The sequence below is a fragment of the Euleptes europaea genome, chromosome 3 (genome assembly GCF_029931775.1).
Source record: "Euleptes europaea isolate rEulEur1 chromosome 3, rEulEur1.hap1, whole genome shotgun sequence".
NCBI classification, from domain to species: Eukaryota; Metazoa; Chordata; class Lepidosauria; order Squamata; family Sphaerodactylidae; genus Euleptes; species Euleptes europaea.
This window is the reverse complement of record NC_079314.1, coordinates 26,004,829-26,021,210: the sequence shown is the minus strand read 5'-3', so window position 1 is coordinate 26,021,210 and position 16,382 is coordinate 26,004,829. Positions and strand designations below refer to the sequence as shown.

Here is a 16,382-nt window from a genome sequence, read left to right as displayed (position 1 = left end):
CCAGAGCCCAGTTTGACACTCTAACCATGACACCATGCTAGGTTTCTCAGGCGATATCCCAATCACTGTGTGACCATATGTAGTGCAAAGCTTCTGTTTTAAAGTAGTCAAGCAGAAGGGGGAATTTCAGGGGGTGCAGCTTCTCCAGTCTTTGTGCTGCATGGGTGAGAAAAGCAGCTGAAATCCCTTCTTTTGCAAAAGCGACTAAGTCTGGTCACTCTTGGCTGTGGCCATACCAACTCTGTAATATGCATATCACATTATGTGCATCGCAAAAGAAGTGGACAGCTCGTTCGTCGGCAACAAGAGAAATGAGTTTTTCCAAGAATGCCAGGCAGGCATTGTAGACACCTTCCCCTAGATAAAACCCACAATACAAAACTCAAAACTAATTATTTCATGAGATAATCCACTCCTTTCTCTTTCTGCCTTGAGGGACATTCCCTGGCTCTTCCCTCCTCCTACCCGGTTCAGAAAGGGGCACCTCTGTCGTCTCAGCTTCGCTGCTCAGCTTGCAAAGGGTTAAAACTGCTGCACCTGCTGAGGTGTACCTGTCTTCTGGCACCTGTCTCCTCCAGCCAATCAGCAGCCAAGCTCAGAGGGAACCTACCTGTCAGCAGAATGCTTGCACACATAAACCTCTAAGATGAATCAAACCCTTCACTTTGCAGGTGATGTCTCTGTTTAGAAGGTACTAGGAGAGAAAACGGCAAAAGGTCTGATTGCCAGTGACGGATTGGAAAACTTTGTGTGGAAACATGTCTAATGAGATTGAGTAAGTCAAACGGCTTTTATTATTCTGAGTAATCCCTAACGTGCCCACTGTGGATTTCGAGCTGCTTGTCCTTCGTACGAATTTAAGGCAGCAGCTTCTCTGGCTACTGGAAAAGAAAAACGTACGAAAGTTCAGCCTTTTGTTGTGTGGAGTGCTTTGATAGTCTCCTTAATATTGCAAGCCTTTTTTTTGGGGGGGTGCCTGTGGTTTACTTTAAGGTCTCCTAGGTAAGAAGTAAGAAAAATGATCTGGTCTTAAATTTAAAAACTCTTGAAATTTCCCATGGATTTTCACGGATTATAATCAAATCTGTGCTTAGCTTTCATGATGAAATAGGTTGGGCTTGAAGCAAAGCTTCTAAATTTTGAGAACTGGCAATTGACAGATATGTGTCTCTGATGTTCTAGCTTATGGGAGTTCCTCAGTGAAAACTACCCTGGATATGAAAGTATTTTGGATGTGATTCTTGTTTAAGATTATTTTTCCGCAAAGGTTTTGCCAGATGTGTTTTAGTTTTGGATGTGATTCAGAGTTCTTCTTGATACGTAAAGAACAGCAGCGGGATTAAGGAATTTGGCAAGCAGTACTTCAGATCCTTTATTTATTTTTTTGCTGAGAAGGTTCTGTAACTAGAATACCGCGCATAGAATTAGCAACATTTTTACAAGGTTTTTTTTTAACGATTCCCAATATTGTTGAAAATATAGTTTTGGGGAACTTCCAAGATCCAGTAAACCACTGTGAAGAAATTCAGGCTTACTCTGGAGTAGCTCCATTTTCTTCAGTACATCTACTGTGGAGTTGATGACTTGTGGATTGGAGTGATGGGTTTTGTACCTAATGACACCTCATGGATTAAATCTTGGAAGGTATTTATTGTTGTTGCAGGAGAAAGACCCAAGAATGTAGTGGCATCTTAAAGGCTAACAGGTTGATAGAGGCGTAAACCCTCGTAGACAAAAGCCAACTTCTTGGGATGCATGTGGGGCATCAGTGACAGATTTCAAGAAGCTTGTGTTGACCTGGATTATCAGATCAGCTGAAGTTGAAGGGAGATGTTCTGGTAGCCTTGAAGTTGCTTTGCCTATGATCCGCTGGAAAATCCTTGCTTTGCAGAATTGGGCAATGGAAAATAGACTCGTATTTTTACATCCAGGAGAGAAACAAACAGATGGAGAAAATTCCAGAGGAGGAGCAGCAGCTGGGATAGTAGGATACAGCAGCAGAGTCTGGTGGCATCTTAAGAACAAGCACATTTATTGCGGCAGAATCTGTTGAACACACAAAGCTGCCTTATACTGGAGTCAGTCCATTGGTGTAGCAAAGTCCATCTTGTCTACTCTGACATTCAGCGGCTTTCCAAAATCTCAGGAGGTCTTTCATATAGTCTCCTGCCTGATTTTTTTTTTTGGTCTGGAGATGCCAGGGATTTTGTGTGTAAGGCACTGAGCTGTAGCCCTTTCTCACTTTCTCTAGCCCATGAAAGTTAACCTTTAGAGAGCCAATAGACTCGTTGTCATTTTTAGATACAGCAAAGTGAATGTGTAACATTAAATTGTGTTTACGGCACTCTGGAAAGTTGTGATTGAAACGTTTATTGTGTGTCTCCGCTACAGATACATCTGGCAGTTCTGAACTTTTCCAGATCTGAATTTGTGTGTTTAGAGGAGGTGGAGCTATGGGGTCTAGAATAGGGTCCCTCCTGCTCTGTTCAGTGATACTGCAGAATTCTTGAACGAGCGTGAAGCATTTTCAAATAAAGGGGCATTTGGATCTGGAGTACACAATTGTTGTTGTGTAACTTCTCGTATTGGACCAACCCTTGGTTGATATATGTTTTTCACCTTAAATGTCTTTGAAGATGGGAAGTCAGCATATAAATGCATAAGTAGATTAGCAAGTTTCTAGTTAGAGCTGATTCATTGAATGGGGAGATTACCATCCTATGGGAATGTTAAAAGCAGGTGGGTTCTTCTTGCAAAATGTGTATACCTGTAGACAGTGACCAAACTCAGCACTTCAAGTACAGTACAGAAGGAAAAACTTTTCAGGCGCAGAATACTGTGCCCACTAAGGAAGTCAGTGACTTTGAATGATCAGGCATTCTATTCTAGCTGCTATCTAAAGGTTACAAATCCAGATTCCCGTTCCATTTTTGACAGATATTGAAGTTTCCTTTTTGGAATGCACATTTTGTGATATTGCTCCTTTTTAAAAAAGCCCAGCATGTTGTCAGACTAGGATCAGGGAGATTCAAATCTCTACTCTGCCACTGAAGCCCATTGCCTCAGCCTAATCTACCATACTGGGTTGTTGTGAGGTTGACATAGAGAAAGGAAGAATGCTGTTGTAAGCCACTGTTGGGGAGAACGGAGGGATATAAAATTAAATTAGTGTACACAATTACCTGTATTTTTACACTCAGACTTGGCAACTTTTTAATATATATAAAACCTGTTTTTAAGTAAGTTAAATTTTGCACAGAGGGAAAAATCATGAGAACAGTTTTTCTCTGTGTGTTTGTGTGTGTTGGGCAGCTTTCCATGTCAAAGTGCAAAGTTGGGGGAAATTCGGCAATTTAATGCTAAGGATGTCCAGTCTACCTTAATTTAGTTAACACCCTTCCCCTTTTATGGAGCTTTTCCACCAATGACATCACAGCCATCACATCAATATCTCTTACTTCAGAGTATCGCCGTTTGTAATCCTTATGATGCTTCATGAAGATTTCTTCCAGTTGCTCAAAGTGTTTCCCAAGCGTCATGCCAGTCATTTTGCGGCACAATGTGAAAGATTATGCCATAGTGGTTATCAGCATACAACTAATGCTTGTTGGATCGGGGCCATAGGTACAGCCCTTTCGCACCTTCACATACCGTTTCAGGCATGCCATGATCCACTTTCCAGGGTGACATCACATACCTATGAGTCCTCAGGAGCAATCCTAAACAGGTCTACTTGGCAATAAGCCCTGTTTTATTCAATGGGGTACTGTCAGGAAAGTGTTCTTAGGATTATAGCCCTTGGCGAAGAAACTGGAAGATATTGCCTGTGGTTGCCGCATGCTTTTTGGGTGCTTATGCCACTGAGCCTGTAAATTGAATGTATCTCCAATTTTTATTCTGTTTAGGACTCAATCAGGATGACCACCCACTACCCCCATACAGGTGCTCAGTTAGGACAGCAAAGCTGTTTTCTCACCAATTGTTTCAGTTATCGTCTTGTTCACATTTGGAACAGATTTGTGCATAGAAATGTCACAGACTTACGATAACTGCAGATAGAATGGTCTTTGCTAGACCATGGAATCAGAAAGCCTCCCCTAGGATACATGATTGGATATCAAAAATAAAAGAGATCTACATTTTTAGTGAAGTTAACTGCTTATCCCCAAAAATAATGATATTATAGGGTAGACCTTTTATGGCAAGAACGATTCAAAGAATGGAGATGTCAATTTTATAAGGAGTTTCAGTTTTGGTTAAATGAGAAGGGGTTACTGATGCAGAGCTGTAAAGTACTTTATGTGATTTTATGTGATTATGTGGCTATTTGTTTTTTAGTTTATGTATATACCTATGGCTAAAATGACTAAACTGAGGCTATCGTATTTTGGTCACATCACGAGGCGACAAGAGTCACTGGAAAAGACAGTCATGCTAGGAAAAGTTGAGGGCAGTAGGAAAAGAGGAAGACCCAACAAGAGATGGATTGACTCAATAAAGGAAGCCGAGGCCCTCAGTTTGCAAGATCTGAGCAAGGCTGTCAAAGATTTGACATTTTGGAGGACTTTCATTCATAGGGTCACCATGAGTCGGAAGCGACTTGACGGCACTTAACACACACACACATATACCTATTGCTGACTGTCCATTTTTATTAATATAAATTAGAATTATTTAAAAAATGTCACAGACTGTCCCTCTTGCATTTCTTGTTTGAGTCCACTGTTCACACTTATTATTACATCCATATCTGCCAGCTAAGGAGATCTGCGCATCTGATCAAGTGGGCTCTGTGGTCTATGAAATTTCCATGCACCTTTAAGGCAAAGGTGGCACAAGATGCCTTTTTTGATGTATTTTATTTAGATACTAATATCCTGCATTTCTCCCCAGTGGGACAGCTTACAAAGTTCTTCTTCCCTCCTCCATTTCATTCTTGCAAAAACATCCCTGGAACGGAGGTTTGGCTAAGACAGAGTGCCTGGCTAAGATTTGATCCAGTACGCCTTAAGTTTCTTAGCTAGAGGGAAATTTACTAGTACGGAAGCAACTGCAGTTTCCAGGGTGACCAAGAGCAAGTTCTCTGTAATAGAACTGTAAGGTTGTATGTGAGCCTTATGCTTGCACATATAAACCACTATTATTATCCATTTAAATATGCAATTGGTGTACATGTAGGGTTGCCAACCTCCAGGTAGTAGCTGGAGATCTTCCGTTATTACAACTGATCATCAGCCGATAGAGATCAGTTCACCTGGAGAAAACGGCCGCTTTGGCAATTGGACTCTATGGCATTGAAGTCCCTCCCCTCCCCAAACCCCGCCCTCCTCAGGCTCCACCACCCCCCAAAATCTCCAGATATTTCCCAACCCAGAGCTGGCAACCCTATGTAGGTGGTGCTTTACAAAGCAACACGAAACAGGCAATTTCTCCACCATGGAGCCACCCGTCAACGGTATTGTAATAAGAAAGTCTGCTTTTGCGGTTTATTTTTCCTTGTGAAGTCTTTGAACTACAAGAGTTTGACTTTCTTTTTGTTTGAACTAACGGATCTTTCAGGCAATGGATGAGTGTGTGTGTGTGTATGCATCTTCAATTGTGGTTCTGTCTTTTTTGCAGTTGTTTAAAAAAGCTCAATTCAGAGCAAGGAGATGGCATGATTATATCGAGACTGCTTGTGCCTTCTGTAAAAACTTGCTAGCTTATGCTCCTACCTTCAAAGGAACCGGAGAGGGCTGAGGACTGGGCTCCTCCTTTTGTGATGCTGATTTTACTGATGGCTAATTTAAAAAAAACCCCACCAAGTTGTCGCCCTCTCTCTGATCTGTACGGATGGGAACTTGCTTGTGTGTTTCATCTCTGGCTCACGGCCTTCAGGCAAATAGATGCCTTTTTCTATCAGCTCAACCTCATGGCTATAGCTTTGTAGATGTAGGCAAGCTTTTTAGGATGATCAATGGGACAGCTGACGGATCTTCAACCTAAAGGCTCTGCAGTCGCTGCAGATGTGGAGATCTCAGATGCTGAGAGGAAAGAAGGCATTTTTGTTTTAAGAATAATCACATCCCCTCAAGGGAAGAGAGGAGGTTAAAGAGGAAAGATGTGAAAAATTGTCTGCAATTGCTGGATGGGCCATGGGGGGGTTGTGGGGGGTAGGGTTGCCATCTTCCAGGTACTAGCTTAGGGTTGCCAGGTCTCTCTTCACAACGGTGGGAGGTTTTTGGGGCGGAGCCTGAGGAGGGCGGGGTCTGGGGAGGGGAGGAACTTCAATGCCATAGAGTCCAATTGCCACAGCGGCCATTTTCTCCAAGGGAACTGATCTCTATCAGCTGGAGATCAGTTGTAATAGCAGGAGATCTCCAGCTAGTACCTGGAGGTTGGCAATCCTACACTAGCTGGAGATCTCCTGCTAATACAGTATCTCCAGCCGATAGAGAAAATGGCCGCTTTGGCAATTGGACTCTATGGCATTGAAGTCCCTCCCCTCCCCAAACCAGCCTTCCCAGGCTCTGCCCAAAAAAACTCCCACCGGTGGCGAAGAGGGACCTGGCAAATATCTCCAGAGGAACTGATTTCTGTAATCTGGAGGTGAGCTGTAATTCCAGGGGATCCCCAGGTCCCACCTGGAAGCTGGCATCCCTAGTCGCAACTGGTTTCCCTTTGTGTAGATGAGGAGAAAACTCGGGCTTCAATACAGATGAATCCATTTCCCAAAACAGCTGCTCACTGGAGCGTGTGAGTTAGCTGGTTGTTCGAGCTGACTGCCTCCTGTCCTGGGGTATCTTGGTTGTAGCTGTATCATCATTTGTTTATTAAAATAATGACATCCCGCCTTTCTCTAAGGACTCAAGGCAGTTCACAAAATTGCCTGCTGGCAATTTTTTAAAAGCCTCCTATAAAAGAATGAAATATAAATCATATTTTTTTTTAAAAAAAGAATGGTCTGAAATTTAATTCAGCTTGATCAACATCCTGTAATAAAGCTCGTGCGATAATCCCCCTCAACTAAAAGTGCTCTGAAAAAAATGCACACCTTGAAAAAATAGGTGACCATAGTGCTTTACTTCCTTCGGCAAACTGTATCACAGTGTTGGTCTGGTGACTGAAAAGGCCCTGGGCTGAGCTGAGGAGTCAGGCATTAGGGCTGCCAGCTCCGGATTTGGAAATACCTGGAGATTTTGGGGTTGGAGCATGAAGAGCGCAGGGTTTGAGGCGGGGAGGGACTTCAATAGGGTTTAATGCCATAGAGTTCCCCTTCCAAAGCGGCCATTTTCTCCAGGTGAACTGATCTCTGTCACCTGGAGATCAGTTGTAATAGCTGGAGATCTCCAGCCACCACTTGGAGATTGGCAACCCTAGCAGGCATGGATCTATGGGAAGACACTGTGAGCCACAGGTGAACATGGGCTTCTACAGGGAGATGGGGCATTTCATATGTGCGGGTCTCAGGTTGTGAAGGCTTTAATTATCACTGGTGTTTTACAACACATCAGATAGAAGTTGATGGTCTGTGTGGGTCCTTCTCTGTATCATCCTGACAAGTGGTGAGGAATTTTTTTATCTCTCTCCTGCTTCATCCCCTTTTCAAAAATCAGGTCTAAAAGTGTGTTAAACATCTCTCTGCTTAGCTGGTGAGCACAGACAACCCCAAATGGCTTTCCAAGTGGTTACAACTGTATGCCAACTACATCAATTTTATCAGGCTCATTTTCTTCCTCTCTCTTTGACACCTATCCTTCGCAAAACACTGTGGTTCATGTTTTGCTTTCCAGAGGAAGGGGAGATTTGAGGGTAGTGCTTACTTAAAAATTTAATATGTTTCCTTGTGTGCTGATGTCCACATTCTACAGATTTCAGCCTCTTCCTCTAGCACGCTGGAATTTAAATCCATGATTGGGACTGGAGACATTTTGAGCACATAAATGGACACGCATGAAGGCGCCATGTGTGGTACCGAATCTGCCATATCATGTGCCGTAGTCAGTGAGATTTGTGTGCAACTAATACTTTATAATCGGACCTACTATTGCAGAATAAATTAATGCAGCAAGTAGAGAAGAGTTTTTAGAAACGTGTATTAGAAGTGGGGCCCTCGGGCAAGGTTTACTGATGTGAAAACAAGAGTGGAGGTGTATATATTGTTTCCCTAGTGGTTGGAGGGCATCTGTATACCCTTCTAAGTATCCAGCTGAGGTTGTCTGCATTTATTCTCTGTCTGCAAAAGACAGATCAATCCCAGTTCAACGTTCGGCGTTGGGGGGTGGGTTGTGAAGTTTCTCTGATCCAGCATCTAAGAGTCCCTAGAAGGAATTCAGTTGAAGAAGAATTTATATATTGAGAGTAAAAAAAATAGCAAGCTCTGGAACCCCCCTCTCCTTCAATCACCTCCCTGTCTGTTATTTGAAAAGGGGGGAATATAGCAGTTTGGAAAGCACAACAATTAGTCAGGCTTTTCTGTGTTCTTAGAACCAGGAGTGTTTTTTTTTTTTAAAGTATTTCTTAGGGAAGGGGTTTGTGTTTGGGGCTGGTGGTGGCAACCTGGCATTTAGAGGCAAAGCAGAAATTGAAGAGATGTTCCTTGCTAAAAAGGTCGTCAGTATGCAGCACATGTGATAATGTGCACAAAGTTGCGCTGTGTGGATGCGCAATTGCAGGCTGAAGAGTACCTGGTTCAGAAATTTTAAATTGATGTGATCTCTTGCATATGCATGATTTGATGGACCAGTTTTTGGATCCATCCAATTAAGATATTTGTGCATTGAGATACAAACCTTCACCTTTGGGTAGGTAGGGTTGTGCCCATGTAGGATCAACAGTGATTTGATCAGGAACCTAGACTGGGTCCACAATAGGGTTGCCAGGTCCCTCTTCGTCACCAGCGGGAGGTTTTGGGGATGGAGCCTGAGGAAGGTCGGGTTTGGGGAGGGACTTCAATGCCGTAGAGTCCAATTGCCAAAGTGGCCATTTTCTCCAGGTGAACCGATCTCTATCAGCTGGAGATCAGTTGTAATAGCAGGAGAGCTCCAGCTAGTACCTGGAGGTTGGCAACCCTAGGTTGTGCCTTTGTAGAATCATCAGTGATTTGATCAGAAGCCTAGACTGGGTCCGCAAGCAGGCCTGGGGCGGTGACCATCATAAATAAATCCATCTCTGGTTTTGTATCAAACCAAGAGTGACCCGTAGAGCAGGATGAAATAGCTGGCGGTCCGATTTATTGATTGTGAGCTTAATATCTTGAAGATGCCTATCTATATTGGCCTGCAGGAGGCTCCAGGCTCTGACACTTTCCTTATTGAGGATGCCATAAGTGGACATTGAGAAATGGCAGGTGGAAAGAACAGGTGGGATTAAGCCTGTCCTGTGTTTTGCAGGTCATTTATTATCCACATGAAAGGGTGGTTCTCGCATGTGTGCTGTTTATCTCTTGAGCAAGGTTATCAACAGGCCTGAAGAACAATGATCTGTCCCTTTAATAAAGGCTTAATAGTATGTTAATTAGCATAGTGGTGTTGTTTACTTCCATGCCGTGAGAAGCCAGTGTGGTTTAGTGGTTAGAGTACCAGACTACGATCTCGGAGTCCCAGGTTCAAATCCCCATTCTGCCATGGAAGCTTGTTGGCAGGTAATCTTGGGGCAATCACACGTTCTCAGCCTAGCCTACCTCACAGAGTTGTGAGGAAAAAACAGGGAAGGGAAAACCAGGTACGCTGCTCTGACCTTCTTGAAGGAAACGAGGGATAAAATCTACTAGACAGAGAGGGTGTAGGTGAGGAACGTGCCTTTTTTTAAAGAATACTTCCCCCTGCCATGCATATATATGGAAAAAAGTGCTTGGAAATTTTAAAATTTAAATTTCAAGCTTCTAAGCCATACTTTTTTTTTTGTTGCTCTAATTTAATACCTCCAGTGAGGTTTTTTCCAGGAGGGGAATATTTAAAAACATGACCCCCAAGATGACTTGTACAGTCTATTCTTCCCCTCTTTCACCGGTAAGGATAACCGGACCATCTATATTTTCCCATTGGCATATATTCACTGTCCACTGATTAAGTGCATAGGAATTTCTGAAAAATCATTCATATGTACATGTTTGCTAAGTTACTGGGACAAAATCTGGCTTTTTGTTACAGTACACTTTCAGAAGTAAATCTGTGTAGCCCTGAGACTAGGGATGCTAGACCACCATCCGGCATTCCTGCAAGCTTTCTGGGCAGGCAGTGGCTAGGGTTGCCAGGTCCCTCTTCGCTACCGGCAGGAAATTTTGGGGGGCGGAGCCTGAGGATTGTGGGGTTTGGGGAGGAACTTCAATGCCAGAGAGTCCAATTGTCAAAGCGGCCATTTTCTCCAGGCGAACTGATCTCTGTCGGCTGGAGATCAGTTATAATAGCAGGAGATCTCCAGCTAGTACCTGGAGGTTGACAACCCTAGCAGTGGCCATAAATGACGTCCTTTGACATCACATCTGCACAAAAACCTTTATGTTATGTAAGCTTGCCAGGCGATGCTCTGGCTGTCCCCCAAAAACTCCATGATACTTACCAGGGAGTTTCTGGGGACTAGCAGACCTTTGTCCTGACATATCTATATCACAATCCAGGTTTTTGGGCAGATGTCATCATGCCTGGGCTTTTTATTCTGCCAGTCAGAAGGGCAAGTGCTGGTGGGAGGTCCAAACCACTTAGAGGCCTCCCACTAAAAGTGGGCAAATGGCATCCCTGCCTATGTCATCAAATGCTAGATTTGGGTCCAGTAGCGGTAGGGCTGCTAACCTCCAGGTAATAGCTGGAGATCTCTTGGTATTAAAACTCATCTCTAGCCAACAGAGATCAGATCACCTGGAGAAAATGGCGACTTTGGCAATTGGACTCTATGGCATTGAAGTCCCTCCCCTCCCCAAACCCCACCCTCCTTAGGCTCCACCCAAAAAAACTCCTACCAGTGGCGAAGAGGGACCTGGCAACCATAAGTAGCAACTTAGAGACTAACAAAATTTTGGGGGTATAAGCCTTTGAGAGTCAGCTCCCTTCATCATGCCCGTATCATGAAATGGCTCTAAGAGGCTAGGTGATGGCAAAAGTCCAGGGGCCAGAGGGCTGGACTGAGATGTGGAGGCTAGGGTTGCCAGCTCCGGGTTGGATAATACCTGGAGATTTTGGAAGTGGGGGTTTGGAGATGGGGGGGACTTGAATGCCGTAGAGTTAGGGTTGCCAGGTCCCTCTTCGCAACCAGAGGGAGATTTTGGGGGTGGAGACTGAAGAGGGCGGGGTTTGGGGAGGGGATGGGCTTCAATGCCATAGAGTTCAATTGCCAAAGCGGCCATTTTTCTCCAGGTGATCTGATCTCTATCGGCTGGAGATCAGTTGAATTAGCAGGAGATCTCCTGCTACTACCTGGCAGTTGGCAACCCTACGTAGAGTCCAATTGCCAAAGCGGCCATTTTATCCAGGGGAACTGATCTTTGTCGCCAGGAGATCAGTTGTAATAGCGGGAGATCGCCAGCCACCACCTGGAGGTCGGCCGCCCTAGCAGAGGCCCCAAATTTCAAGTTCCAGAGGCCCCACAAACATTACCAAAAACAGCAATTTAGTCATGTTAAAATGTTTTTTTTTTTTGTATTTAGAAGCCCCTTGGTAATCTGAGGCCCTATTCTGTACCTTATTTTACTTGTGCATTAATCCTGCTCTGCAAAGAAGAATGTGGCAAGAGACCTGGACTTTCTTCGACCATATTCTGGTAGGGAAGCAAGGTGGAGATCGGACTCCTTACATGTGACCTGCCCCCAAAGACCAAACTGTAACATGTCAAGCCTTGTTGATGAACCAGATGTGCATCACGACGGCAGCAGCGGGCAACCCTGAAAGAGTTAAACAAGAGCTGCTCCCTGCTGTGGTTTTGTGGTCGAAACCATGATTGCCAGGAGCAAAATTTTGTCATGCAACAAGACGTGCTATTAAAATGTCGTGTTATACTTTTTTGGGGGGGGGGATGAAAAGGTTAAAGCCTTTTATTAAACCCCACAAATGCTTGTCACCCTGGCAGCAAGGAATCTAATTCCAGCCAACTGCCTTTTTTTGTGTGTTTTTTAAATTTTCTTTTAAAAAATGTGTTTTGGGGGTGGGGGAGATTTTTGAAGGCAAGGCCTGCAAGTGTACATTTAAAAAAAATAGATACAGTACCTGTAGGGTTGCCAACCTCCAGGTAGTAGTCAAAGACGGCTACAAGTGCTACTCAGGAGTTTTGGCAATTCAAAATTCGCCGTCCATGCATACAAGGAAGGTACACTCCTTCATGATTTGAATGCACAAAAGGACTGATAAAGCTTGAAAAAGTATTGCATGAAATGGAACTATACCGGATTTCCATTGCACAACGTCCAGTTTCTGCTGCCTAAACTGTTGCATTTGCACTTTATATGTATGGACTTTAAAGAACTGAGCTATAGTGCCTAGCATTTACTCATTCTGTAACGCCTTTGAGTCCTTATATTGGGTCTTGTTAAAATTATTGTGTTTATCTACTCAACTTAGGTTGTGTCAGTAAGAATTCACTCTGAATATATTTTTCTAACAGCAATTGCATTGCATTATAGTTTCCTTATTGGGTATAATTTTGCTGGTGCTTTTATTTTGAATTGCCAAACCTCCAGGTAGTAGCTGAAGATCTCCTGCTATTACAACTGATGTCCAGCCGATAGAGATCAGTTCACCTGGAAAAAAATGGCCGCTTCGACAATTGGACTCTATGGCATTGAAGTCCCTCCCCTCCCCAAACCCCGCCCTCCTCAGGCTCCGCCCCAAAAACCTCCCGCCGGTGGCAGAGAGAGACCTGCTAACCCTAAGTACCTGCTTCTCATTAACTGGACAGGTTGGATGCACTGAACTTGTACTTAAAAAATCATACTTTCCTTGCCAATTAAACTGGGCATTTGTGTTCTCTAAATCGGTGGCTGTGTTGGGAAGATGGTTCCACAGCGGTCTGCTCTTCCCGGAGAATCAGCTGGCACTTTTTGGCCGCTAAGATTCTTGCAAAGAATGCTGGATTAGGTGAACCTTATTTTAAACCTGCAGAACTCTGTTTATATTCTGAAGGAGGAAACAAATTGTTCCTTGAGTGCCGAGTTTGCTTTGCAAATTTCAGACCTGCTGCTGGTGGGGGGTCATGGGGATTCTAAGACAGGGGGGTCTTCGATATTTCCGGGGCCGTGACCCACCTGAACCCCTAGGTGGCAGCATAGCACTCATTCCTTGAGCAGGAAGTAGCGTGACATCACAGTCGTACGACAGGAAGTGGTAGTCCCCGCCTTTGCTTAAAAACCCTGTCCACCCAGAGAGATCTTGCCTTTTTTGTCCTATTGCTCAGCCTGTTTCAAAAGAGAGAGGATTGGTATGGGTAGCCTTGTTATACTTGTATGCGGGCTGAAAATTTCAATTTGACCTGAATCTGTATTGCATGGAGACTTCATGCTGGGAGGGGCCAACTTGATCTGACATAGTCGGGATTGTCTGCATATTAGGGCACTGTATATTTTACAAATTATATAATATAATGTAACTCTGATGGTTGTATAAGTGCTCTTTTTGTATTTTTGTATTTTTTATGTTTTCTTTTTTTGTATTTGGATTTATGTTTATTATAATTTGTTTTGTTTTTGTTTTTGTTTTCTTTTTTATTATAAAAATAATAAAAATTTATATTATAAAAAAAAGGATTGTCTGCATATAGGGTTGCCAACCTCCAGGTATTTCAATTTGAACTGAATCTGTATTGCATGGGGACTTCATGCTGGGAGGGGCCAACTTGATCTGACATAGTCAGGATTGTCTGCATATTAGGGCACTGTATATTTTACAAATTATATAATATAAAGTAACTCTGATGGTTGTATAAGTGCTCTTTTTGTATTTTTGTATTTTTTATGTTTTCTTTTTTGTATTTGGATTTATGTTTATTATAATTTGTTTTGTTTTTCTTTTTTTTCTTTTTTATTATAAAAAAATAAAAATTTATATTATAATAAAATAGATTGTCTGCATATAGGGTTGCCAACCTCCAGGTATTGAAGAGAAATACAGCTAGGGTCAGCATGATGTGGTAATTTTTTGGTACGTGTATGAAAGTTTCTGTTGAAAGTTACACTGAGAGTTATACTGAGAAATTTTTTTGGTTGGGTTTTTACCCCCTTTATATCTACACACATATATAAACAGTGTTATTTGAGCCGGGTGCTGTATTTCTCTTCAACCTCCAGGTATTAGCTGGAGATCTCCTGCTATTACCACTGATTTCCAGCCGACAGAGATCAGTTCACCTGGAGAAAATGGCCCCTTTGGCAATTGGACTCTATGGCACTGAAGTCCCTCCCCAAACCCCACCCTCCTCAGGCTCCACCCCTAAAATCTCCCTCCGATGGCAAAGAGGGACCTGGCAACCGTATCTGCACAGAACTCCTGTGACTTAATAAGTTTGTATAGAGTGGAACAGCTTTTCCCACGGATGCAGAACTCTGCTAGGAGAAGATGCTTCTGCCAAATTTCTCCCCTCTTTCCTTTCACCAGCCAGAATTTAATTTGAAGAAAAGAATGTTCTGCTACTCTCTTGTTCTTAAAGGTATATCTAGGGTTGCCAGGTCCCTCTTTGTCACCGGCGGGAGGTTTTTGGGGCGGAGCCTGAGGAGGGCGGGGTTTGGAGAGGGGAGGGACTTCAGTGCCATAGAGTCCAGTTGCCAAAGCAGCCAATTTTCTCCAGGGAAACTGATCGCTATCGGCTGGAGATCAGTTGTAATAGCGGGAGATCTCCAGCTAGCACTTTTAGAGGCCAGGGACCTTCTGCTTTGGTTTGCTTGATATTTATAAGGAGAGCACAAAGTAGGGTGGTGCTCGGCACCTCCGTTTTCTCCATGGCTGGGTCATTTATACCGTCTCAAATAGTTGCCTGATTAAAACTAGGGTCCTTTGCGTTGCACCAAATTTTCTGGCGCTTTTAAAACAGCTGCAGCTTCAAATCTAGAAGGTAGACTGTGCAGCAGGACATAGCCCTTAATAGAAGAGAGTGTTTCTGTGTGCTCTGTGGAGAGGCTATTAATTTTATTTTGGTTGTGTTTTTTTTTGCCTGAGGTAAGAAGTTAGGCTGTGTGTGATTTTTACGTTTGGGTAAACAGACACGGATTATATGTACAGTTAGGCAAATGAGAGTGTCTCTGTTTTCAGCTTTGATCAGGGATAATGTTACGTTATTACTGGAGCTGAAGGTAAGGAGGGCAAAAAGAAGATTAAAAGAGTTTGAGGAAGAAGAGACTGTATATACATATGTGTTTGTGCAGAAACTGGTGTAGGGAAGAGGGAAAACCCAGGTTATCTTCCAATTTGACTATTTTGTCGTCTTTCCCCCCCACCCCGTACTGTGGTTTAGATCATACCAGAAACAGTAGCACCTTGCCCAGGGCAAAAAGCTTTCACCTGGACCCTTGTGTCAACAGAACGCCTCTTGCATTGGGAAGGGAAGCATAAGAAGATAAGAAAGGCCTTGCTGGATCAGGCCAAGGTCCGTCAAGTCCAGCAGTCTGTTCACACAGTGGCCAACCAGGTGCCTCTGGGAAGCCCGCAAAACAAGACGATTGGAGCAGCATTGTCCTGCCTGTGTGCCAAAGCACCTAATACAACAGGCATGCTCCTCTAATCCTGGAGAGAATAGGTCTGCATCATGACTACTATCCATTTTGACTAGTAGCCATGAATAGCCCTGTCTTCCATGAATATGTCCACTCCGCAATTAAAGCATTCCAAGTTGGCAGCCATCCCCACATCCTGAGGCAGGGAGTTCCACAATTTAACTGCTGTGCTGGAATGGATCTGCAGATTCCCATGCCATATCCTTTGCAGAATATTGAAGATGGCTAGGAAGTGGTTGTGAATCCCACTGAAAAGCAAAAACAACGTGTTAGAAATGGATCTGCTGTGCTGGTGGTCTTGAGGTTGGGGCCAGGAATGGTGGGCAATGGCTGGGCCAAAAAGGGGTCCCTGGGCAAATGCCTGTGCTTCTGTTTTGTTTTTCTCTGGATGTAGGGTCCAACTAGTTGGGAAGTTGCATGGCCTGTCCAGGCCATAAACAACTAGTGGTCCAGCCACCAACTCTCTAGGGGACAGCACTGGAGAGCCCTCCCTTCTCTACTCATCCCCAACAATGAGGCCACTTCTCCCCCTTCTGGCCAGTGAGAGGGCTCTTAAACCAAGTTTTCTGAGGAACCAAACAAGAGCAAGAGTGACCATTAGGGTTACCAACCTCAAGGTACTAGCTGGAGATCTCCTGCTATGATAACTGATCTCCAGCCTATAGAGATCAGTTCACCTGGAGAAAATGGCCGCTTTGGCAATTGGATTCTATGG

At 43.7% G+C, this 16,382-nt stretch overlaps 1 protein-coding gene across 1 annotated transcript in view; it reads left to right on the top strand.

Moving 5' to 3' along the window:
- The first annotated feature begins 645 nt into the window (after positions 1 to 645).
- GRHL3 (grainyhead like transcription factor 3) overlaps positions 646 to 16,382 on the top strand; it is a 61,867-nt gene continuing 46,130 nt past the window's right edge. Inside the window, exon 1 of the mRNA XM_056846712.1 lies at positions 646 to 775. Within this exon, the coding sequence (XP_056702690.1) occupies positions 759 to 775 (17 nt within the window). The 5' untranslated portion in view covers positions 646 to 758. The remainder of the gene's footprint in view (positions 776 to 16,382) is intronic.